This window comes from Staurois parvus, unplaced genomic scaffold (assembly GCF_062004578.1).
Source record: "Staurois parvus isolate SC_StPar_1 unplaced genomic scaffold, SC_StPar_1.0 ptg001146l, whole genome shotgun sequence".
Taxonomy (NCBI): Eukaryota; Metazoa; Chordata; class Amphibia; order Anura; family Ranidae; genus Staurois; species Staurois parvus.
Window position 1 is genome coordinate 2,584,898 of NW_028318942.1, and position 24,628 is coordinate 2,609,525.

The 24,628-nt window shown below is 40.2% G+C and overlaps 1 protein-coding gene across 2 annotated transcripts; it reads right to left on the reverse strand.

Moving 5' to 3' along the window:
* Positions 1-113: 113 nt before the first annotated feature.
* Positions 114-23,784, reverse strand: LOC149439240 (embryonic protein UVS.2-like). 2 transcript variants are annotated; one of them, XM_089659303.1, is made up of 13 exons: positions 23,659-23,784; positions 21,241-21,268; positions 13,180-13,245; positions 11,631-11,765; positions 11,427-11,544; positions 10,592-10,767; positions 10,430-10,511; positions 10,204-10,331; positions 7,858-7,973; positions 6,590-6,815; positions 6,008-6,126; positions 4,789-4,999; positions 114-541 (listed from the first exon to the last, which is right to left on the reverse strand). In XM_089659303.1, the coding sequence occupies exons 1-13, from the start codon at positions 23,737-23,739 to the stop codon at positions 534-536; spliced, it is 1,494 nt and encodes a 497-aa protein (XP_089515429.1). In that variant the 5' UTR covers positions 23,740-23,784; the 3' UTR covers positions 114-533. The 2 variants fall into 2 exon arrangements, with proteins under 2 accessions (XP_089515429.1, XP_089515430.1); XM_089659304.1 differs by lacking the exon at positions 114-541 and having other exon boundaries at positions 4,781-4,999.
* Between the last annotated feature and the right edge of the window lie 844 nt (positions 23,785-24,628).

The following is a 24,628-nucleotide window of genomic DNA, read 5'->3' on the forward strand; positions in this document are numbered from 1 at the left end:
TGCAAACTAATATACTAAATGGACTTTGCAATTTACTGCAATGTCCACTTTAAGTGACGATGCATCTCGAGGAAACAGGGACTATATAAATCATAAATAATAACACAGATGGATTAATGCTTTAATATATTTTATTTCTAACAAGGAAAATTCAGATAGGACTGTCATATAAAGCACAAAAGAAATGGCCAACTACTCCCTCAAAATAATAAATGCGAAAGGGAAACATAAAGAGATAGTTATAAGAGTTATCACTATAGGATGAATGTAAATCAGACTGAAACCATAAGATGCCAAAATTAGCTCCCATATTCTTGACCAATCAAAATACCAAACGGTAGATATCAATTGGAAAAAAAATTACAACTTGCTATTTTGTATTTTTAAAAGTGATTGCAAACACTAACATGATCCGATGTAGATTTAGTCGTTATGTACTGTATGTACACATGTGTGAATGTGTGCCATCCTGTAGTGACGTCAGCTTACTTCCAGAACCGGTAGATTTTCTCTTTGTGTCATCTGTTGCTCTTCTATACAACTGTAATCAAAGAAAGGTCAATGTCAGCAAATATTAAATCCATATTTAAATAATACCTAGGACTTTTTGTTATATGCTTTCTCATTGATCTATTAAAAAAAACAAATCCCCAGGCATTGGAAATCCTCGAAAATACCTACAATAAGGGAATGGGTGGAGGAAGTAAACCACATTATGCGTATGGCACAGTTAATAGCTATAACAAATGACAAATATGCCAAGTTTAGGGAAATATGGTCCTCCTGGGTCAAATTTTCCATATCTCCAAGACTACTGCTTTTCATGAGATAATAAGGTCTGGTATTTTCATATTTGAAGTCATGCTTAGCTAACCTAGTCTGTCGGAATTAAAGATACAGTAGACAATAGCCATGTCACCATAGAGGTGATGGTGGGTTGACATCACTTCTTGGACACCTTTTATTTTTTTGTTTGCTTGTTTTTTTTCTTTGTTGATTATGTTAATTTTTGAGAACCTGTTTGCTAACATCCCGTCATCGCACAGTTCTATAAATATGTGCCTACTAGGAGTTGTAGGACAGGTATATTTATTATTTGGCTTCTAATGCCTAGTGGATATCATGTAAATTTGGTAATGGATGTTGATATAGCGCCAATTCTCAATAAAAATGTATTATTTAAAAAGAAAAAAACAGAAATACATTCACATGGATTTCTATATCCAGTAGTAATGGTGCATACCAGGGGTGGACTGACAACTCATGGGGCCCCTGGGCAATAGGGGATCATGGGGCCCCTGTGTCCTTGCCCAAACTCAAAAAAGCCTATGAAAAAGGTACCAGGGGCATCTCATAGGGCCCCCTGCTGACCCGGGTCCTCGGGCAGTGCCCGAGTTTCCAAATGGTCAGTCCGCCCCTGGTGCATACGCAACAAGTATCTGTCCATACATTCTCTGTTATATTTATTCGCTAAGAATAGTAAACGGTATAAGTATGATTATTATCTTGCTTTTTGGTCTTTATTTTGATATGTATTACATTAACAGATTTCAATTTCACTAAAGAATTGTAATGTAAAAATCATCTCTGCTTAACCTCCCTAGCGGTCTGATTATGTCCATATTTCTGTGCTCAAAGCGGTACATTTTTTTGCATGGAAATATGTATTTTTTTTACTGTAGCCCTGTAATATTTAGGAATAACTCACTGAAATCTGTCCGAACAAGAGTCTAGTAAACATCCCGGGTATGTTAAAATTTGAAACACGAAATCATAAATTATAATTTATTAAATAATCATAAAAAATAATAATAATAATACATTTAATTCAATAATATAATCAAACTAAAAACACTGAAGTTTCAAATATAGCGCCAAGTTCACACATCACTGAGCAAAGTTGCAAAATCGTTTTCAGTGTCTGATGACGAATTTCCCCACGAATCATTATCACTCAATTCTGCAAGTGGTTCTGATTTACTATCGCTGTTCTCTAGCCGGTCTAAAACCGCTTTTGACCTAAAGGGACGCTTTTTGGACGCCATGGACGTTTCTCAGTTTCCAGGTAATAAGAACAGTAAAAATGCAGGCAGGGCACAGGACAAAGCACTCGGGACAAAATGTATGTGAAATGGTTTGATACAGGAATGTTTTACTATGTGATTTTAGTGTATTTAGTGAATGTCACTTTTTGTCATTTTCAAATTTTCCGCCGTTCCGTCCCCGTACGTCCCGACACTCGCAGGGGACGGAACCCAGATGACAGATGCCAGCATCGGCCGGAGGACATTACAGGGTACACTGCAGGAGGGACATCGCGGGAGCGCAGGACAAGGTAAGTGACCGAGGGATCGCAGAGCAGCACCGCATGGTAAGCCCGAGTGTAGCTCGGGGTTACTACTTGTGGTACTGAAACTTTACCCAGAGCTACACTCGGGAATACCGCCAGGGAGGTTAAAGGTCGACTAGAGCGGGTTTTGGTCAATTGTATGTCAGTTATTTTATGTTGTTAGTTGTTGTTGTTAATATATTAAAAAGTTTATTTTACAATTAAATATTTAATATACTGTGTGCTTTTTCTTATTTTCAGTGTGTGCAGTGTTTGCTGGGTCATCTAATAGAAAAGCCTAGCACCAGTTCTGCACTTGTTTATTGAAACTGAAGATCATTCAGCTGTGTGTGTAACCTGAGATATTGCTATTAAAATCTATTTATACCCTGGCAGTTTTTCATTTTTTATGCAATATGTTTTTTTCATTAATCTGGCTGAAAGAAATAAAAAAGTGTTTTTTTTTAAATTATTGTTTGCTCCTGAGCTTAATTAACCACTTGCCTACCAGGCACTTATACCCCCTTCCTTACCAGGCCAATTTTCAGCTTTCAGCGCTGCCGCACTTTGATTGACAATTGCGCGGTCATGCAACATTGTACCCATATGAAATTTTAATCATTTTTTTTCTCACAAATAGAGCTTTCTTTTGGTGGTATTTAACCACCACTGGGCGCTTTACTTTTTGCACTATAAATAAAAAAAGTGCAAAAAATTTGAAAAAAAAAAAAAGTTTATTTGTTTCTTTTATAAAATTTTTCAAACAGGTATTTTTTCTCCTTCACTGATGTGCGTTGATGAGGCAGCACTGATGGGCACTGATAGGCGGCACTGATGGGCACTGATAGGCAGCACTAAAGGGCACTGATAGGCAGTACTAATGAGGTGGCACGGATAGGCGGCACTGATAGACAGCACTAATTAGGGGTCACGGATAGGCGGCACTGATATGCAGCACTGATAGGCGGCACTGATAGGTGACACTGATGATGGGTACTGATAGACGGCACTGACTGGCATCACTGCTGGGCACTGACTGGCACAACCCCTGGGCACTGACTGCTGGCACTGACTGGCAGCACTGCTGGGCTGCACTGGTGGGTGGCACTGGTGGGCAGCACTGGTGGGTGGCACTGGTGGGCACAGGTGGGTGGCACTGGTGGGCACAGGTGGGTGGGCACAGGTGGGTGGCACTGTTGGGCACATGTAGGTGGCACTTCTGGGCACAGGTAGGTGGCACTGCAGAGTGGCACAGGTGGGTGCACTGCTGGGCACAGGTGGGGGCACTGCTGGGTGCACTGCTGGGCACGGGTGGGCGGAGCTAGTGGGCACACTGCTGGGCGGAACTTGCGGGTGTCACTGCTGGGCACCGATCATCAGGGCACTGATCATCAGTGCCCTGATGATCGGTGCTGATCCCCCCTGTGACAACTGCCGGTTCTCGGCAGTACTTTCCTCACGATCTGACAGCGTGAGGAAAGTGCAGCCGAGAACCGGCACTTGCATTTCCCTGTGATCAGCGTGTCATTGGACACCGCTGATCACGTGGTAAAAGGCCGCTGTGATTGGCCTTTTACCACATCACGTGATCAGCTGTGTCCGTAGGACACAGCGATCACGGAGATCGCCGGGGGCGCGCCCCCTGGGGCGCGCAGGAGAGCGCGTTCTGGGAGGACGTCATATGACGTCCACTCAGAACTGGCCGGCCGCAGTGCAGCCATCATTCGGCTATCTGCGGTCGGCAGGTAGTTAATAACTATTAGATTGGGCATCATGGTGGCTAAGTGGTTAGCACTTCCACCTAGCATCACTAGGGTTGTTGGTTTGAATCCCAACCATGACACTACCTGCATGGAGTTTGCATGTTCTCCCTGTGCCTGTGTGAATTTTGTCTGGTTTCCTCCCACATTCCAAAGACACGCTGGTAGATTAATTGGCCCAAGTCCATGAATGTAAGTTAGGGATCTTGGATTCTAAGCTACTTGGGGGTTAGGGACTGATGTGATTGTACAATATATGTGTAAAGTGCTATGTAAATTTACAGTTCTGTATAAGTACCTGTAATAAATAAGTACAGGTAACCTTATAAACAGTCAGTTGTGTTCATGTAGTCAGGTCTGACCATAGACCTGCAGCGTCAGAGAGGAGCAGTGAAGCACAATGACTGTGTAGCATAAGAAAGCTGGAAATACAACCTATATTTGTGATGAAAAAACATGGCTGCCCCTTATGTACACATAACATGAAACTATTAAAACATACAAGATTTCTGAAATTGCAGCACATACTAATGTAATTATTGGCAGTAAGCCTTCCTTTCATATGTAGGTATATGTGTGTAAAACCCTGAAGGCAATATAATTCAAGATAAATGTACTTTCTAACCAAATGAGACTTCTATTTTCCTGTAACTTCCATTGTTGATATTAGAAATAAGCAGATAGAAGGGAGCTACTCACAGAAGGTGTAAGAGGCCTGGAAGCCCTTCGCCTGGACAGATTCGTCACTGTGGAATACGAGAACCATAGAATTGCCTTTGGAGTACAACACAGGGACGCTGATATCACCACAATATGGACCCTTTTGTCGACCATCCATGAAGACTTTTAGATAGTCATATGTACAGGATATGACATACTCTAGATGGAAATCACTGATGGTCAGAGCAATCTGAAAAAGAAATGAAATTATGACTAATATGAAAGTGATGTGTTCATGCAATAAACAAGCACATCATTTGTTTTTGCATTAAAGTGAGTTTATTGTTGCTTACAATTCCTTGATATTAAAGTTTACTTAACATATTATTTGACATTAAGGATGATACTGTAAATATAATTTGGAATTAAGGAATCTTGTTGGAAAACGGAAGTTCTTTTTATACTCCACAGTGTAGTGGTCATCAATCTGCATCTGTCAAACTACTTTCTATATCATTCAACTGTCTACAATACTCAAGAAACTGATCAGCACCCTCCCTTCCTATCCCATGTGGTCCTGTTACTCTCAATCAGGATGGCAGGAATTAGCCCAGGGCTGCAAAGTCATGTAAAGCCTGATAAACATCTTACAAACATCACCCCACCAGTTGTCAGCCACTTTCACAAATTACCACCAACACTTCCTACCATCACTGGGAAACGATCCAAAAAGTCTTGATTGTAAATAGTCTAAGAGCAATCTACTTTAGATTTGCCAACAGCCATGTAGTGTAATGCTCTAAACAAGGGTTTCTCAACCAGGGTTCCTCCAGAGGTTGCTAGGGGTTCCTTGAGCAATGAGCAGATAAGTTCCTTCTGACACCACTGATCTTTTTATCTACCTGTAAGGGGGTAACTCTTTCCAATGACCACAAGTGTGAGGAGCATTCTTCCCATTGACCATCAAACTAATACGTTATGAGTTGTAGATATAGTCATTTTTAGTAGGGGTTCCCTGAGACTGGAAAGTTATTTCAAGGGTTTCTCTGTGTTGAAATGATTGAGAAATCCTGCTGTAAACAACACATTCTGTTTGCATTCATTCAGGTAGGCCCTGGTGAATGCTGGTGAATTTAAATGGGTTTGTACATTCAGACTGTGATGTGTCTGTCCAACATTAAAGTTTTGTTTGTGTGACACTTTTAGAAAATGATGATGCCCAGTAATTAGGGAGAATTATTAAGTTATCTTGTTTTACCTTATATCCAACAGGAGCTGTGATGGTGTAGTTACAGTTCATGTATGGACTGTAGTTCCCTGGGTAACCTGGAGATGTAAAGCTGCCTTGAGAGTTAAAGAAGGTTCCTCCACACTGAACTGTGAGAAAATAGATATAGTAAATACAGTAAGGAGATCTATAATAGTACTGTATATGGCCTCATTTTATGTTTATGTACAGTGCCTTGAAAAAGTATTCATACCCCTTGAAAGTTTCCACATTTTGTCATGTTACAACCAAAAACATAAATGTATTTTATTGGGATTTTATGTGATAGACCAACACAAAGTGGCACATACTTGTGAAGTGGAAGGAAAATGATAAATGGTTTAAAAAATGTTTTACAAATAAATGTCTTAAAAGTGTGGTGTGCATTTGTATTCAGCCCCCCGGAGGCTGAATACTTTGTAGAACCACCTTTTGCTTCAATCACAATGGTTGCAAACAGAAGTGAGAGGACATCAGACTGTTGTGTCAATAGTCCCTCCTCGGCTCTGCATCTATGATTCTTCAATATTTTTATCTGAACACTTTCTTTACCATTAAAATAAATCAGCATACCTGAGCTATATGTAGCTTGGAAGCCGACCCCGCCAACAGCCCCGTCACTGACAAACTCAACCAGCATATGGCTTGTGGACGCGATGAGTCGAGGGACGGTTTTACTGCCGCACATTTTATCCAGCAACACAGGGGAGTACTTAGAGGGACCATCATAGATCCTCATGTAGTCAGATTCGCAGTTAGGAGTGGACTGGATATTAAAGCTACTGAAATTTAGTGAAGCCTAAAAAGTGACACAAAGAAAATGTATTATCTACAGTAAACCATAGGCTTCACATATTTGTCAATACAAACTGGGTTATTATGTAGTTGCAATATAATGTAATCGTGGAAATGCTTGAACAGTCCTTCAGAAAAACAAAACAAAACAAAACAAAACATAAGAATATGTAGGATTCTAATTTCTGTTAAACAATCTCACAGGCTATAGATATTTCTAACTAAGATGTCTCTTGAAACGTGAATATTTTCCATTGATTTTCCAGGTCACAGAACTCTTCTGCTTCCAATTGATTCATTACTTGTAGTTTCTTCAATGAGACAAATAATCTTAAAAAAACTTTATTAAACTTTTAACAGAAGTCTTTAGTTTATTGCTATATTGAACAAAGTCAAAGAAACCTTTGATTTAACACTGTATCTTTGGATATTGCAATACCATTACTATTGGTAACATACTTGTAAAATCAAATTAATCCAAGACCCAATTTGTTCCTGGTAAAACCCCCATTCAAACAATCTCCTCACTACCATGTATGGGGTAAAAGAAATTTAGCACATCAGAGTTGCCAGCATAGGCTCCCAGCCATGAAGTGGTCATGATAGTCTGAAGACTATAAAGTGGGCAATAATGAAGGGAAGTATTATTCCAACATATGGAGAAGATGGTGGATGAAGCAGAGTATGAGATCAGAGGCATTTACATCTTACAGGGCCTACACCATACCTTTGTCTCAGCCATAACGTCAAACCACCACTATGGCTCCTCTTTTTCAATCCATCTCTAAAAGTCTTTCACCGTGGAAAAATATGACAAAACAAAGTGCTGTGGTCTGATATATATTTCAATGTAAAAAGAGTAATAGCAAGGTGGGGAGTATTTGGACCGAATCCTTGGCTCTACAGTAGTCAAGTTTCATTTGTTTTTATAAATGTAAAAATCTGGTTGTCTACAAAACAATCTTCAGATGGCAGTTAATTTTCACAGCTAGGTTGCTAGACATTTAAGGTCAACATTTTGCATGTCTTCATTCCTGTTTCCTTACCTGCCCTGATGTGGCCCTGATCAACCAAACGCAGTTAACATTATCAGGATAAGCAAGGGGATAGTTGGCAGATGTGAAAATTCCTGTGTTATTATTAAGCAAAGTAGCGCAGACACCTGAGAAATAAGAAATAGGCATATACATTGTATTTAGTTACTGGAGGAATAGACTAATAATCATATTAATAAGGGATTTGTGGGAAATGGGGGAGGGGTATTTACCTTCTATTAGATTAAAACGTTTGGAATATTGAATTTATAATCAAATGAACCTTGAGCTTAACCCCTTTATGGTGAAGATAAAAGCAATCCTTAATGCCCAAATACAGTTTTGCAATTTTAGCATGTGTTAGTAAAACTATTTTTGCAACTACTTTGTGTATCCAAGTGAATTATACCTTTTTTTTGTTCAGGCCAAATTGAGTCTTCATTTGGTGGTAAACCTTAGTGGGAACCTGTTTTTCAAAAAAACTGGCCACATTGTAAGCCATAATTATTTTAAAAATTTAGCTGTATCTTTCTTGTCACTACCATGACCCACCACCAATACATAATCCAAAATGAATTTGAAATGCATTGGGATACCACATATGTATACATTATTTACAGTTGCAAGAAAAAAGTATGAGAACCCCTTGGGATTCCATGGAGTTTTGCATGAATTGGGCATAAAATGTGCTCTGAAGTCACAACAATAGAAGAACGCAGTCTGCTGAACATAATACTACACAAACATTAGATGTTGCCATGGTTTAATTGCACATAACATGTAAACATTCACATTGCAGGGAGGAAAAAGTATATGAACCTTTGGACTTAATAACTGGTTGACCCTCCTTTGGCAGCAATAACCTCAACCAAATGTTTCCTGTAGTTGCAGATCAGACCTGCACAACGATCTGGAGTAATTTTGGACCACTCCTCTTCACAAAACTGTTTCAGTGTAGCAATATTCTTGGGATGTCCAGTTTGAATCACTCTCGCATTTCAATCGGGTTGAGGTCAGGACTCTGACTGGGCCACTCCAGAAGGCGTATTCTGTGCTGTTGCAGCCATTGTTTTGTTGAATTACTTGTATGCTTTGGGTCATTGTCCTGTTGCATCACCCATCCTCTGCGGAGCTTCAGTTGGAGGACAGATGGTCGTACGTTTTCCTGCAAAATGTCTTGATAAACTCTGGAATTCATTTTCCCATCAATGACAACAATCCGTCCAGGCCCTGAGGCAGCAAAGCAGCCCCACACCATGATGCTGCCTCCGCCATGTTTTACAGTGGGGATGAGGTTTTGATGTTAGTGTGCTGTGCCTTTTTTTCTCCACACATAGTGTTGTGTGTTCTTCCCAAACAACTCAATCTTGGTTTCATCTGTCCACAGTATATTTGGCCAGTAGTGCTGTGGAACATCCAGGTGCTCTTTTGCAAACTTCAAACGTGCTGCAATATTCTTTTTGGACAGCAATGGCTTCCTCCGTGATGTCCTCCCATGTACTCCATTCTTGTTTAATGTTTTCCTTATTGTAGATGTGTCAACAAAAATGTTAGCATGTGCCAGAGATTTCTGTAGGTCTTTAGCTGGCACTCTGGGATTCTTCTTTACCTCATGCAGCATTCTGCGCTGTGCTCTTGCAGTCATTTTTACAGGACGACCACGCCTAGGGAGAGTAGCAACAGTGCTAAACTTTCTCCATTTGTAGACTGTCTTACCGTGGACACATGAACATCAAGGCTTTTGGAGATACTTTTGTAACCCTTTCCAGCTTCATGCAAGTCAACAATTCTTGATCGTAGGTCTTCTGAGAGCTCTTTTCTGCGAGGCATGGTTCACATCAGACAGTGCTTCTTGAAATCAGTAAACCCAAAACAGGTGTGTGTTTTTTAAGGGCAGAACAGCTGTCAGCAACACATCCAATATCATCACACTGATTGGAGTCAAGGTTGGCTCACTCCTGGCTCCAATTAGCTCTGGGAGAAGTCATTAAGCTAGGGCCTCACATACTTTTTCCTCCCTGCACTGTGAATGTTTACATGTTATGTGCAATTAAACCATGGCAACATCTAATGTTTGTGTAGTATTATGTTCAGCAGACTGTGTTCTTCTATTGTTGTGACTTAGATGACGTTCAGAGCACATTTTATGCCCAATTCATGTAAAAATTCACGTAATCCCAAGGGGTTCACATACTTTTTCTTGCAACTGTATTGTGTGCATCCGTAGTTGGGCTCAGAAAAAAAAAATGCACATTTTGCTTTTGTTCAAATATGTAAAAATTCACTGAAAATTAAATTGTAAAAAAGCATCCTTTCTAATATTTAAAAGTCATAAAATTGGAATGTACAGTAACTTACTGCATTGATAAAGTAGGTTAATTTTAAGGACATCCAAGACGCTCAGTCCAATTGTCTGCCCAATAGGCACATTGGGGTCAGGCTTGGGGACAATTGTGGGTTTGTTTGAGGTGTTAGAAAATGCATAGCTGGAAAATGTTGAATGGAGATAAGATCGACATATTACCATTAAAATATGTTCTCATTTGTTGGTAATTTGCCAGCTAACACAAAAGTCATGACTTACGCATCATAATGCATCACTGAACCGTAGTCATATGGACTGCCCAGGTTATTAGTGTCCACTTTAGCAAAATCACCCTGGTATCCTGTAACAAGACAGAAGCAGTGGTAATGTCACTTTTTAGAAAACATGGCTAAATTCTCTTTGTGTAAATGTCCCCATTACCTTCAGAGATATACTGGAAATTGATGTCAATATAATTGTCACGATCACTTCTGGTGTGCTCATGGTAGAAGCCCAGGGCATGTTCTAGTTCATGTTGTATAATCCCCATATAGACGCAGCCACCACCCAATGATACTGTCTGCCTGCCACCAATTCTTCCAATATATGAGTAACAGCTAAAAATAGTAAATATACAGTTCAAAAGAGTTGCACTTTAATATCATTTAAGAGCCAAAGACAATTGGATTGTTAGAAACAATGATTAAATCTGAGCTACAGAAAGAAAGCAATCAGTATCAGTTTGTACTAAGCCTTTGAACTTTCTAATTCATAACTGAAGGTGTATCCCTATGCATGAGCCCAGCTCTAGTAAGGAGTATGGTGTTTGGGAGATAAGTAACATTTTGCTGGTCCCAAGCATTGGATCCACTGCTCACTTTTGGACAGATATATTTGGTTTTATTTTGATTGTAAATATGGATTTTTTTAAGTGGAACCCTTTGAGTCTGTTGACACTCAGCCCTACTACCCCTCAGTCACTACCATTATTCTATTAACCACTCAATGTATGCAGTGCTGGGATACAAATCCTATGCCCCTGTGCTGTTTCTGCAACAAAGAAAAAGGAGACCACCAAGAATACCTTGTTGGCCTATGTCTTTCCTATATATTTGCAAAGGTACAGAGGAGTTCTATAGTGTTTTTAGAGGAAATAAGAGCAGTCATGCACAGATAGGTGCGTTAAAGTCTAAGATGGTAAAAGATTAAATGATCCCGTATGTTTTATTTTGTGTAGACAAATATATTGGACAATAGTTAGACAAGACATGCTTACCCAACTTCAGGTGAAATGTTGAGATAATCGTTTTCTGTTGTATGAGGCACAAACCTCACACAAGTCAATGTCTCAAACTCTGTCATGGCGAGTGCAATACTATTCAGGGCACTGGGACCTGGAAACAGAGATAGAAGGTTGGGTTTCTACAAATAACAAATAGCAATGAATGTTTCAAAGCAAGAGAATGAGGAGGAAACTCACTGAATGTGGATGATGTGATGTAGGGAACAGGAACAGTGCCAGTATTACTTTTGGGCCAAAGGCAAGAAGTACAGTTTATGGCGCTGCGGTCAGTCTTTACCAGAATGTCACCTCCATACAGGGGTGTTTTACTATCTGAAAATACCGAAAATGGTTACAGTTAATACATTAAAATGTATTAAATTTAAGCTTTCCATACACTGTGAACTGACTGACGTTTGCTATGTGGGTGGCTCTGTCAGCCTTCTTCCACCTGACATCCTTTGATTGAAAAATCGAAGTATCCAGACAGAAAAGTTTAGAACCAACAACAGCTGCGCCCAATCAGATGCAGTGCAATACAATGTTGGGGTATGCAACAGAATATAATAGGCATAGAGAGAGATTTGTCCATCTGCTGGAATTGATTAGACCTTTATCACAAGAACAGCTTTTCTCAGTTCCGTGACATAGTACAGCCCTATTTGGCTGGTGAGAAGATCCGATTTTGCTCTGCTTCAGTTAAGTAACACTTATGAGTCTAATGAGCTCATCTCTCTGTCACTCTTCTCTCTCCTCTTATTACAAAGAAGCATACACTAAAGCACAGCTAACAGCTTGTGCAGTGGGATGGGTATCATGTATAGCGAGGAAAAGGTTCATTGCCTACCTCCCCCAGCAACTGGGACTGGACCTACGTGATGGAGACCCTAGGGACATAGTCGTATAGTATGGGAGAGGTAATTAGACGCATGCATGTTGTCCGCACAAATTCCCAATGGGACCAGCTTTGTCCATGGCAGTTGAGTGGCGGAGTCTAGCTGGACTGGTGGAACGGAACACAAGCTCATTGGTTTTCCCTTCAAAATGTTGCATCCTGAGCAGGTGTACTGTTTGTATCCTGGGACCAGGAGGCACCTGAACACAGCAAAGAGAGCTAAAGGCTCCATGTGCACCAGGCAAGTTGGCACTGCCCACACCTAGTCTTGGCTCTACTGTATAGGGACTGCAAGAAGCTGATTCTAAGTCCAATTTAAGTACTTACATCAATTGCATTTAACAAAGTACAATTAAGATGTAGTAAGGAATACAGAGCTGCATTCATTTATGATTTTTTTTTATCTGGAGTTCATCTTTAATTGTAGCTTCAGAACTAAAAATTGCAAAAGAAAGAATATACAGTTTTACTAGAGATATTGATGCTGATTTACTTTTAAATTCCCATGTAAAGTGCAATTTTCTTTGCAAAGTGAACAGTGTATTTGCCTTTAATCAATCGCCTTATTTTATCTCACAAGTGTCACTGCAATGATAGAAGTGAATAGGAATAAACCATCGGTCTTTGTGGAATACTGATTTTAAAGAATCATTCAGCAATGATAAAGAGTTTGTAGCGTAAGACCAAAGCACAGTATTTCTCCTCTCACACTTTTGGCTAGTCAATCAGTACATGATTTAAGGGATCCCTAACTTCATAACTGTATTCATTATAATTATCTATTATCCTTTGCCTTGCCTTGATTTAGCGCCTCATAATGCTGTAAAGAATCCTGTGATTTAGAATAATTACCTTTATTAGCGTGCAAAATCTTGCTGAAGATCCCTTGATGGACTTCTGAGCCTTCACTCTTTGAGGCTGCATATACAAAATACCCATTAGGCACATTTAGTCAAATAATTGCAACCAAATAATTAAAGTTATCTAATTTTGTGTGAATTTCAAGCCCATTTAAAAAAAAATAATTATATATTAATAAAAAAGGGTAGCTCTACAAAGCTATCTTTGATCTGTGAAACTACTGGTTGGGTATACTTTTCATCTTGTAATTATTGTCTGCCACCAGATCGTTCACTTTACCAAAAAACTTACCATAAGCGTTGTTACCATACCATATCTCTCAACCCCCCACCTCACCCCCTTGGTCTCCGCCCGAATCACACACCTACTGAGCGACATATCAGACTGTATGTTGCTCCACTTCCTTAAACTGAACCTCTCCAAAACCGAGTTTCTTGTCTTCCCCCCAGCCCGGACACCACCCCCCATTGACTTCTCCGTCACATCCAACAATGCCACCATCAAACCCGCCCCGCAGGCCAGAGTACTTGGTGTCATTCTGGACTCCAACCTATCCTTCCAGCCCCAAGTCCAATCTTTAACAAACTCGTGCAGACTCCACCTCCGCAACATCGCCAAAATACGCACGTTCCTAACCCCAGAAACCACTAAACAGCTCATCCACTCCCTCATCATATCACGACTCGACTACTGCAACTCCCTCCTCACTGGCCTGCCTCGCTGCTGGCTATCCCCGCTTCAGTCAATCCTGAATACAGCTGCCAGACTCATTCACCTTTCCAACCGCTCCATCTCCGCCACCCCCCTCTGCCAATCCTTCCACTGGCTTCTGATTGTGCAACAGATCAAATTCAAAATCCTAACACGGACGTACAAAGCCATCCACCATACTGCCCCGAACTACATCACTGACCTAATATCCAAGTACTGCCCAGCACGCGCACTCCGCTCCTCACAAGACCTCCTTCTCTCTAGTTCCCTGGTCTCCTCCTCCCATGCCCGCCTCCAGGACTTCTCCAGGGTGTCACACATCCTCTGGAACTTCCTGCCCCAACCCATCAGATTATCACCTACTCTCCTCTCCTTTAGGCGCACCCTGAAAACCCATCTTTTCAGGGAAGCCTACCCCACCCCCTGCTAACCTGCTGACCTCCTCCACTCTTCCTACCACTCCATCCCCCACAGCTATCTCCTCCTGTGCCACCATCCCCTCCCTCCTAGATTGTAAGCTCAAAAGAGCAGGGCCCTCGATCCCCTCATGTTTTGCATTGTATTGGTATTGTTCTGTCACATGTTCTGTCCCCCTTTGTAATGTACAGCGCTGAGCGAACTATTGGCGCTTTATAAATACTGTTTAATAATAATATATTTGTGTACTTTATCCCATTCCCTTAATACATTTAAAGTGTACAGTTGTGTCCAAAATTATTCAACCCCCACTGAAATTGAGTGTTTTGGCCAGTTTGACATTGCTTTTGATCATTCAGTCATCTTGCTTACATTTACATTAAAGAGGCACTTGTAGGTCAGACAAATATAACATAACAGTTATAATGAAATAACCACAAATGTCTTTTCTGTGCTCACAGCATTATCAGTTTTATTCAACCCCCAAGTGACATTCAATCTTAGTACTTAGTACAGCATCCTTTTACAGTTATAACAGCTTTTAAACGTGAAGCATAGCTTGACACAAGTGTCTTGCAGCGATCTACGGGTATCTTCGCCCATTCTTCATGGGCAAAGGCCTCCAGTTCAGTCACATTCTTAGGCTTGCGCACTGCAACTGCTTTCTTTAAGTCCCACCAGAGGTTCTCAATCGGATTTAAGTCTGGTGACTGCGATGGCCACTCCAAAATGTTCCAGCCTTTCCTCTGCAACCATGCTCTAGTGGACTTGGAGGTATGCTTGGGATCATTGTCCTGTTGAAAGGTCCAACGTCTCCCAAGCCTCAGGTGTGTGACGGACTGCATCACGTTTCCATCCAATATCTCCTGGTACTGAAGAGAATTCATGGTACCTTGCACACGCTGAAGCTTCCCTGTACCTGCAGAAGCAAAACAGCCCCAAAGCATGATTGACCCTCCACCATGCTTCACAGTAGGCAAGGTGTTCTTTTCATCATAGGCCTTGTTCTTCCTCCTCCAAACATAGCGTTGATCCATGGGCCCAAACAGTTCTAATTTTGTTTCATCAGTCCACAGAACACTATCCCACAACTTTTGTGGTTTGTCCACATGGCTTTTGGCATACTGCAGTCGACTCTTCTTATTCTTTGGAGACAGCAAGGGGGTACGCCTGGGAGTTCTGGCACGGAGGCCTTCATTACGCAGTGTGCGTCTTATTGTCTGGGCTGAAACTTCTGTACCCACATCTGACAAATCTTTTCTCAGTTCCTCAGCAGTCACACGGGGACTTCTCTCCACTCTACGCTTCAGGTAGCGCACAGCAGTCGAAGTCAGCATCTTCTTTCTGCCACGACCAGGTAGCGTTTCAACAGTGCCCTTTGCCTTGAATTTGCGAATGATGCTTCCTAAGGTGTCTCTTGGTATGTTTAACATCTTTGCAATCTTCTTATAGCCATTGCCCTTCCTGTGAAGAGAAATCACCTCTTCTCTTGTCTTCCTGGACCATTCTCTTGCCTTCACCATGTTTGTAACCACACCAGTAAATGTCTAGAAGGAGCTGAGTATCACAGTCATTTTAAAGCTGCCTAATTGGTGCTTATTATGCTTGATTGCTGCTCGGTGACATCCACAGGTGTTTTCAATACCTGATGGAAAGCACCTGTATGAACCTCTGTTCTTCAGAGTGGTAGTCTTTAAGGGGTTGAATAATTGTGGCAATGAAGAAACCACATAAGAATCATTTACTACTGTATTACATAAACAATTGATGTCATTTTAGTTGCATTTGGGTAGTTACAACGTCCTTGTAGGATTTGATTCTGAATACAATTCCAAATGTACACTATAGTCCCTAAACCCCTTTACAGCATTGGGGGTTGAATAATTTTGGACACAACTGTATATGCGTAAGTCCTCTTTTAATTCTCTATATTGTGCAGGTAACCAAATGATTCTATTCAAATTAGTTCCACTCAGTGCATTTTCAATTTTTACCCAACTTTTCCCCTCTAAATTAAACGTCCAGTCACAAATTCTCCCTAATATTACTGCTTTGTAATATCTCTTAATATCTGGAACTCCCAAACCACCCTTCTCTTTGTCTCTACTTAATATTTCATAAGACACTCTCGGTTTTTTATTCCTCCAAATTAATCTTGCTATCATTCTTTTTATTTCCTTGAAAAAAGCTTCTGGGAGTTTAATTGGGATCATTTGAAATCTATATAAGATTTTAGGTACAATTATCATTTTTACCAGGTTTATACGTCCTATCCATGATAGAATTCCTCTTTCTAACATTTTTAATTCCTCCTTGTCTTCTTTTAATAATGAAATATAGTTTAGATTATACAGATACTTATATGCAGCAGTTATTCTTACTCCTAAATATTTTATATCTCTTTCTTTCCAGATGAAGGGGAATTCCTTTTGTATTTTCTCTTTTTCACTTTTTGGGATATTTATATTTAGGATCTCAGTTTTTGTTGGATTAATTGTTAAATTTGATAATTCCCCATATTTCTTCAGTGCCTTCATTAGGTTTGGGAGTGTTATCCTGGGGTTCCCCACATAAAATAACAAATCATCTGCAAAGGCCACCACTTTGTGCTCTATAGCTTCTATCTGAATTCCCTTTATATCTCTATTCTTCCTTATTGTGGACAACATGGGCTCCAATGACATAACATACAACAAAGGGGACAGTGGGCAGCCCTGTCTTGTTCCATTTGACATCCCAATAGGCTCTGTTCTTTCCCCATTTACTACAATAACTGCGGAGGGCTCTCTATACAACTTTTAAATCCATTCCCTCATTCTAACACCAATTCCCAGGGCTTCTAAGGTGTCCATCATGAAGCCCCAGTCTACTCTATCAAAGGCCTTTTCAGCATTGATCGAAAGAACCACCGCCGGTACCTCCTCTTTTCTACTTTTCTGAATAAGCATCAGGGATCTCAACCCATAGTCCCTGCCCTCCCTCCCTGGGACAAAACCCACCTGGTCCCCATGTATGCATTCGGGCATAAGCTCTTTCAATCTGTATGCTAGGACCTTTGCATATAGCTTGGTGTCTGAGTTCAATAATGATATTGGCCTTTAGCTAGAACACTGTGAAGCATCTTTTCCTTCCTTATGTAACAACACCACATGAGCCTGTAGAGATTCTCTCCTCATGTCCATCTCTCCTCCCAGAGCATTCATATATTTCTCCAGCTTGGGAATTAGTAATTCGCTACATTTTTTATAATACCTCACAGTGTAGCCATCTGGTCCTGGACTTTTCCCCATCTCTGTGCTTTTTAACGCTACTTTTATTTAATTGTGCTTCTTTTAATTTCGGTAAACCTGCATTTTTTAAATACATCCTTTTTTTTCCCCCTGTTTTCATTTTCCGTATTGTTTACTGAGTCATAGGGATTGATGTTATACAACTTTCTATAATAGTCCATAAACACCTTTGCAATCTCCTTATTTGAGTGAACCAGTTCTCCCTTGGGGATTTTTATTTTTTCGATATAATTCCTATTTTTCTTTTTCCTTAAGGCTCTCATTAGATATTTTCCTGGCCTATCTCCCCATCTATAACTTTCACTTAGCACTTTATTATAGACTCTCCTTCTCTCCTCCTCCATTAAAGTCTCTAGCTCTTCTTTCTTTTTTATTATCTTCTGCTTGATTTCTTTTGTTATACTATTTTTATGTATCTGTTCCAGGTCAAATATATCCTCTAAGAGCCCACTAATTTTCTCTCTCCTTTCTCTTTTCTTTTTTGCCCCAATCGCAATCAGGATACCTCTTATATATGCCTTATGAGACTCCCACACTGTAGTTATCAACACATCCTCTGTCTCATTCTCTCTAAAAAAATCTCTCAATTTCTTTCCCAATCTTCTGGGCAGTATCCTTATCCAGGAGAAGTGCCTCATTCAACCTCCATCCTACACCACCTGTTTTATCCCTTCCCCATCCCATCTTCAATACAACAAGGGCATGATCCAAAATAGTCATTGCTCCTATTTCTACTTCAACCATTGACTCAATAAAACAATGTTCTATCAATATGTAGTCCAACCTCGAATACATCTCATGTGCATTTGAAAAGAATGTATAGTCTCTATCCTTCATATGCATAATTCTCCATGTGTCCACCAATTGGAACTCATGGATCTCCATCTTTAGTATTCTCAGAGACCTACTCCCATCTCGCTGCACAGAAGAGGTTGCATCTTTTTGTGGGTCCATGCATAAATTAAAATCCCCCACCAATATCAAACAGCCCTTTTTAAAGTCCATCAGTTTTTTAGCACACCTTTCAAATATATCTCCGGCTTCTTGTTTGGACAATATATATTAGCTACTGTACACTCCACCTCCTGCAGTTTACCCTTCAAAAACAAATATCTCCCCTCTGGGTCCACTTTTCTATCCTCCAACTGAAACCTTATATTTTTTGCAAATCTTATTGCCACCCCTTTTGCTCTCCTAATCGGGGAATCTGCATAATACCATGTTGGATGATATCTAGATTTTAACTTAACCTTAGATTCTATCTCAAAATGTGTCTCTTGCAAAAAAACCACTGAAGATGCTCTATGGTGAAGTTCTTTAAATAACCTAAATCTCTTCCCAGGACAATTCAACCCCTTTACATTATAAGTGATAACTTGTAGTTCTTCCATCCTTCTTATATCACTCCACTTCCCCTCCATCCTTCCTCCTCTTTTCCCTTGCTTTTGTACCTCCCTCAATCCTGCAGAATGTTAACCCTATTACCCCTCCCCCTTCCCATTTTTAGGCTACTAATAAACCTATTAATCATTTGTGGGCCAAGATCCCCACCTTTGATTTAATACTTGGGGTCAAACTCTGCCCATGGACAGCTCCTCCTCCCTCCCACCTCCCTAGTACCCTCTAACTTTTAATTAACTCTTTAAAATTTCACATGCCCCTTGAAACAGAACTCTACATAACATACTATAAGGAAGGAAAATGGGCAAAGAAGAGAGAGAGAAAGGAAGGAGGAAGGAGAGAGAAAAAAAAACACACACCCTCTCCCCTCTCTCCCCCCCCCCCACCCTATTTTCTCCCTCTAACAGACTGCCAGTCCTCTTGTCTTATCACTCCTATTTCTCTCTCCTCTTCCTCCCGTCCAGCAATCTCCATTCTTTGCAACTCAGGAATCTCTCAAGTCCTCCGGAAATCTCAAATCAGCTGTAACTCCATCTTTCCATCCAATTAGGCACGCTGGGGTCCCCCATCTATAAAACACGTTCTTTTTCCTCATCTGCTCTAAAAGGGGTTTCAGGGATTTCCTTCTCCACAAAGTCTCCGGTGTAAGATCTGCAAATATCTGAATATCAATTTCTCCATATCTAATTGATGCTTTTCCTTTTATCTTCCTCCAAATAGCTTCTTTATCCCCATGTTTGTTAAATTTAACAATTATGTCCCCTGGTTTTTCCTTCCCTATGCCTTGTTGACTCTTTCCTATTCTCACAATTTTTTCCAGATCGATCAACTCTAGGGCAGGTCTGTCCATTGTGGAGTTTAAGATTTTTCCTACTAATTCTTGCAGTGTTTCCCCTTTAGCATTCTCTGGGACTCCTCTTATCCTAAGGTTACTCCTCCTGTCCCAATTTTCTTGTATCTCTATCTTGTATATCAATTGTTTCTGAATTTTCCCCATATTCTTTATTTTCTTTTCTAATTCCGAAATGCTTGGGGCCTGATTTTTAACTTTCTCCTCCGTTTCTTCCATTCTCACCAACACCTGCCCCAAATCATTTCGGATAGTTGCAATTTCTTTCTTTATTGTCTTCTCTAGTTCTTTAAACATCTCTGCCATTTCTTTTTTATTCTGTACTTGTAGTTCACTTTCTCTCTCTCTCATCTTCATGGTTCCTATTGTTTGTTGACTACTAACATTTAGACCCAAGGATAGTCTAGGGCTGCTTTCCAGACTGATATACCCTTCACCCCTTCCGTTTATGCCTTGGGATCTTTCTGGAGTAACTTTTCCCTGGGATGTATATTGTTTAATCGTTCCCGTTTGGGACCCTTTAGGCCCACTTCCTTTACTACTTTTGTTCTCCATTGCTTCTATGGGCCTTATTCTCCTCTATGCTCTCTTGTAGAGACAGATGATTCACACAAATATAACAGTCCCAGTTTAGCCCAAATAGTGACCAATTTTATTCCTCTTTTAAGTTGCTTAATCTTCTTCTCTTCCTTTTCCACCTCTTCTTCTATTTCAAAGCCCCTAGGACTCCCCCTCCTCTCCCCCTCACCCCCTGCTCTCCTTAACAGCACATTGGGACATTTAGGGTGTAAAAGTTCCAGTCAGTCTCACTCACCCACGTCTCTCGTCCCTAGCTGCAAGGCAGGTGGGGGCTTCAGGTGTCCAGCTCCTCTGTACAGTTCTTTCCCTGGGGGGACTCCACAGGGCTACTTCTTCTGCTTCCATAGGGGTCTTTCAAAAAAAAAAGCCAGTGTCCTCGTCCTTACCACTATACACTGCCAGCCAGGGAGCAGACTAGGGAGCAGAAAGCCGGGAGCAGAAAGCCGCCTTCCTCTCTTCTCAGCACGCCGGCCGGCTTTCTTCGCTCCCAGTGCTCCTTTGTCTCCCTTACTCTTGATCAACTATGAGTTTGGGGTATGAGGATACAGATTTTTTTGTGGATAAACAATATATTGATTAAAGATGTAATATTTTTAACTGTTTAAATAAGCACAAAAAAATCTATAGATTCTTTAATCAGGCTAATTAGGGTCAATGGAGCAGTTTATTATTACAATTATTAATTTAGAAAATAATTAAAAAGACTAATTAACTTGAAAAAAAAAAACAAAATGAAAATAACAGCTGATAGAGAAGGAAGGAAAGCAAAAATTATTCTTTAAATAAGAACTATAAAAAGCTTACCAGCATTGTTCACTTTGGGTAGATGGTACTGAAAATTAAATACTTTGTATCAATATCTTTAAATTAAAATGTCAAATTTAAATTTAAAATACATTAAATATTAGTAGACAACAAGTGTTGGCCCCAACCCATCCCTGTCTATCAGAGTCCTCCTCAGCCCCCCTCAAGGGATGTAGATCTTTGGTCCTATTGGTGAGATTGCACTGGTTACACGATAAATCCACTTGCTCTGTTTGAATATATTCTTTATAGTACACATGGAGAAGGATCTGGGAGTTCTGGTAGATCACAAGCTTAACAATGGCATGCACTGCCAAGCTGCAAGTTCTAAAGCAAGCAAAATCCTCTCTTGTATTAATAGAAGTATAGACTCCAGAGAGAGAGATATCATATTACCCCGGTACAAATCATTAGTAAGACCTCATCTGGAATATGCAGTTCAGTTTTGAGCACCAATTCACAAAAAGAACATTGGGGAACTGGAGAAAGTACAGAGAAGGGCAGCAAAACTAATAAGAGGTATGGAGGAGCTCAGCTATGAGGAAAGATTAGAGGAACTGATTTTATTCTCTCTTGAGAAGAGGAGATAAAGGGGGATATGATCAACATGTATTATACATAAGGGGGGATATGATCTCCATGTATAATACATAAGGGGGGATATGATCAACATGTATAATACATAAGGGGGATATGATCACCATGTATAATACATAGGGGGGATATAATCTCCATGTATAATACATAAAGGGGGATATGATCTCCATGTATAATACATAAGGGGGGATATGATCACCATGTATAATACATAAGGGGGGATATGATCTCCATGTATTATACATAAGGGGGGATATGATCTCCATGTATAATACATAAGGGGGGATATGATCTCCATGTATAATACATAAGGGGGGATATGATCTCCATGTATAATACATAAGGGGGATATGATCTCCATGTATAATACATAAGGGGCGATATGATCTCCATGTATAATACATAAGGGGGGATATGATCTCCATGTATAATACATAAGGGGGGATATGATCTCCATGTATAATACATAAGGGGGGATATGATCTCCATGTATAATACATAAGGGGGGATATGATCACCATGTATAATACATAAAGGGGGATATGATCTCCATGTATAATACATAAGGGGGGATATGATCTCCATGTATAATACATAAGGGGGGATATGATCTCCATGTATAATACATAAGGGGGGATATGATCTCCATGTATAATACATAAGGGGGGATATGATCTCCATGTATAATACATAAGGGGGGATATGATCACCATGTATAATACATAAGGGGGGATATGATCTCCATGTATAATACATAAGGGGGGATATGATCTCCATGTATAATACATAAGGGGGGATATGATCTCCATGTATAATACATAAGGGGGGATATGATCTCCATGTATAATACATAAGGGGGGATATGATCTCCATGTATAATACATAAGGGGGATATGATCTCCATGTATAATACATAAGGGGGGATATGATCTCCATGTATAATACATAAGGGGGATATGATCTCCATGTATAATACATGAGGGGGGATATGATCACCATGTATAATACATAAGGGGGGATATGATCTCCATGTATAATACATAAGGGGGGATATGATCTCCATGTATAATACATAAGGGGGATATGATCTCCATGTATAATACATAAGGGGGGATATGATCTCCATGTATAATACATAAGGGGGGATATGATCACCATGTATAATACATAGGGGGGGATATGATCTCTATGTACAATACATAAGGGGGGATATGATCTCCATGTATAATACATAAGGGGGGATATGATCTCCATGTATAATACATAATAGCTGGTCGTGATTTTTCTATGTTTTTCAAAAGTTTTATTTAAACTCTGTGGTAACCCTTTACAGTAATTTCTAACATAAATTGATGGGCTAAAATTTTTCTTGCTGTCTTTATCTTATTTTAAAGATTCCCCTGAATTCCCGTACTAGGGATACCACAAAAATAAATGGAAGTTTCTCAATAGTGATGAAAATTTTTTTCTTAGACAGCTGTCATCAAAATGGTCAACATTGGATGATTTTACCATAGTCTCTATACTGTTCACAACTATAACATTTTGGATTCTCTTCACTTTCTGTCCTTGTGGCAATGGCCAGGACAATGATCTAATCTCCCTACAGGGGACCCAAAAAGTAATAAGAAATTGACTGTTTTAAATCTGCCAGGATTCCTGAACCCTCTCCATTTTATGCAAAACTAAAGGGGGAACAATTTTGGTTAGGGTTATACTTCACTACTAGCTAATATTGTCAGTAACTGATAGGATGTTATTTTTTCCTAAATCTAGTTTTCCCCTGTCCCCTGTACAGTTCATGCCAGATCATCATCTCACCTGTATTGGTGCCGATAGAGGTAGACTGGTCACCAGCCCCGTAACACAGCCCAGAAGCAGGAGGAAGACCTTTACATTCATCTTGTTCAAAATTCTCCTTCCCTGTAATATGAAATATCTTCTCTCTCTGAAGCTTGGTGTGCCGGTCATCTTCTGGATCACCTTTTATACAGGTAGCAGAGAAGATCTGACCAATCATGGGACAGGAAAACAAATTTCAAGTATGACCTCAGTGGACACGTATGGGAATTAGAAATTTAAAATTATTTTGTTTATGACACTATGGTTATCATTATCTTATTATTATCTTGATGTCCCGCTTGCAATTGATTGTCATGGTCTCCTGATAATTGTCTATTTTGACATAGAAAAGTGTATATGTGAATGATATCATTATCACCTGTTTTTTTCGGCTTAAATGTACATGAATTGGGACCAGCAATGTATTTTTAGGATCATGGTTATACCCGTTCTACAAAAATAATTCAACACTACAGTGCAATGAACAATGATGTTTTGCAAAATGCTTAACCCGGTAACCAGATTTAATCCATTTGTTAATCAGAAATTTAATCCTATTAAACTCAAATCTTATAGCTTACATTGGGTAAACCTGGTCTTCACCAAAGCTCCTGGTGGACCAGTGCTTTCACAGGCTACGGCTGAATGTTTACTTATAATTTATTACAGGTATAATGCACCTACTGTCAGACACCGCCCGGCGGGACCTCTAGTGACCCACAGAACGGGATTCCCCAGGGCACGGAGTCTAAGCCCCAGTCTGCCTTTTCACCAGAGCCCCTGATGGTGGGGATGGACTTGGCGCAGGACTGAGACCAGGTCGCGGCCCCTGAGTGCACCCAACTATGGTAGAGGGTCCGCCGAGGGTAAGTACCGGGGGAGAGCTTGATGTGAAGGGGCTGGCAGGTCCAGGCAGTAGTGACTGGATCCGTGCAGGATGGATGACAGT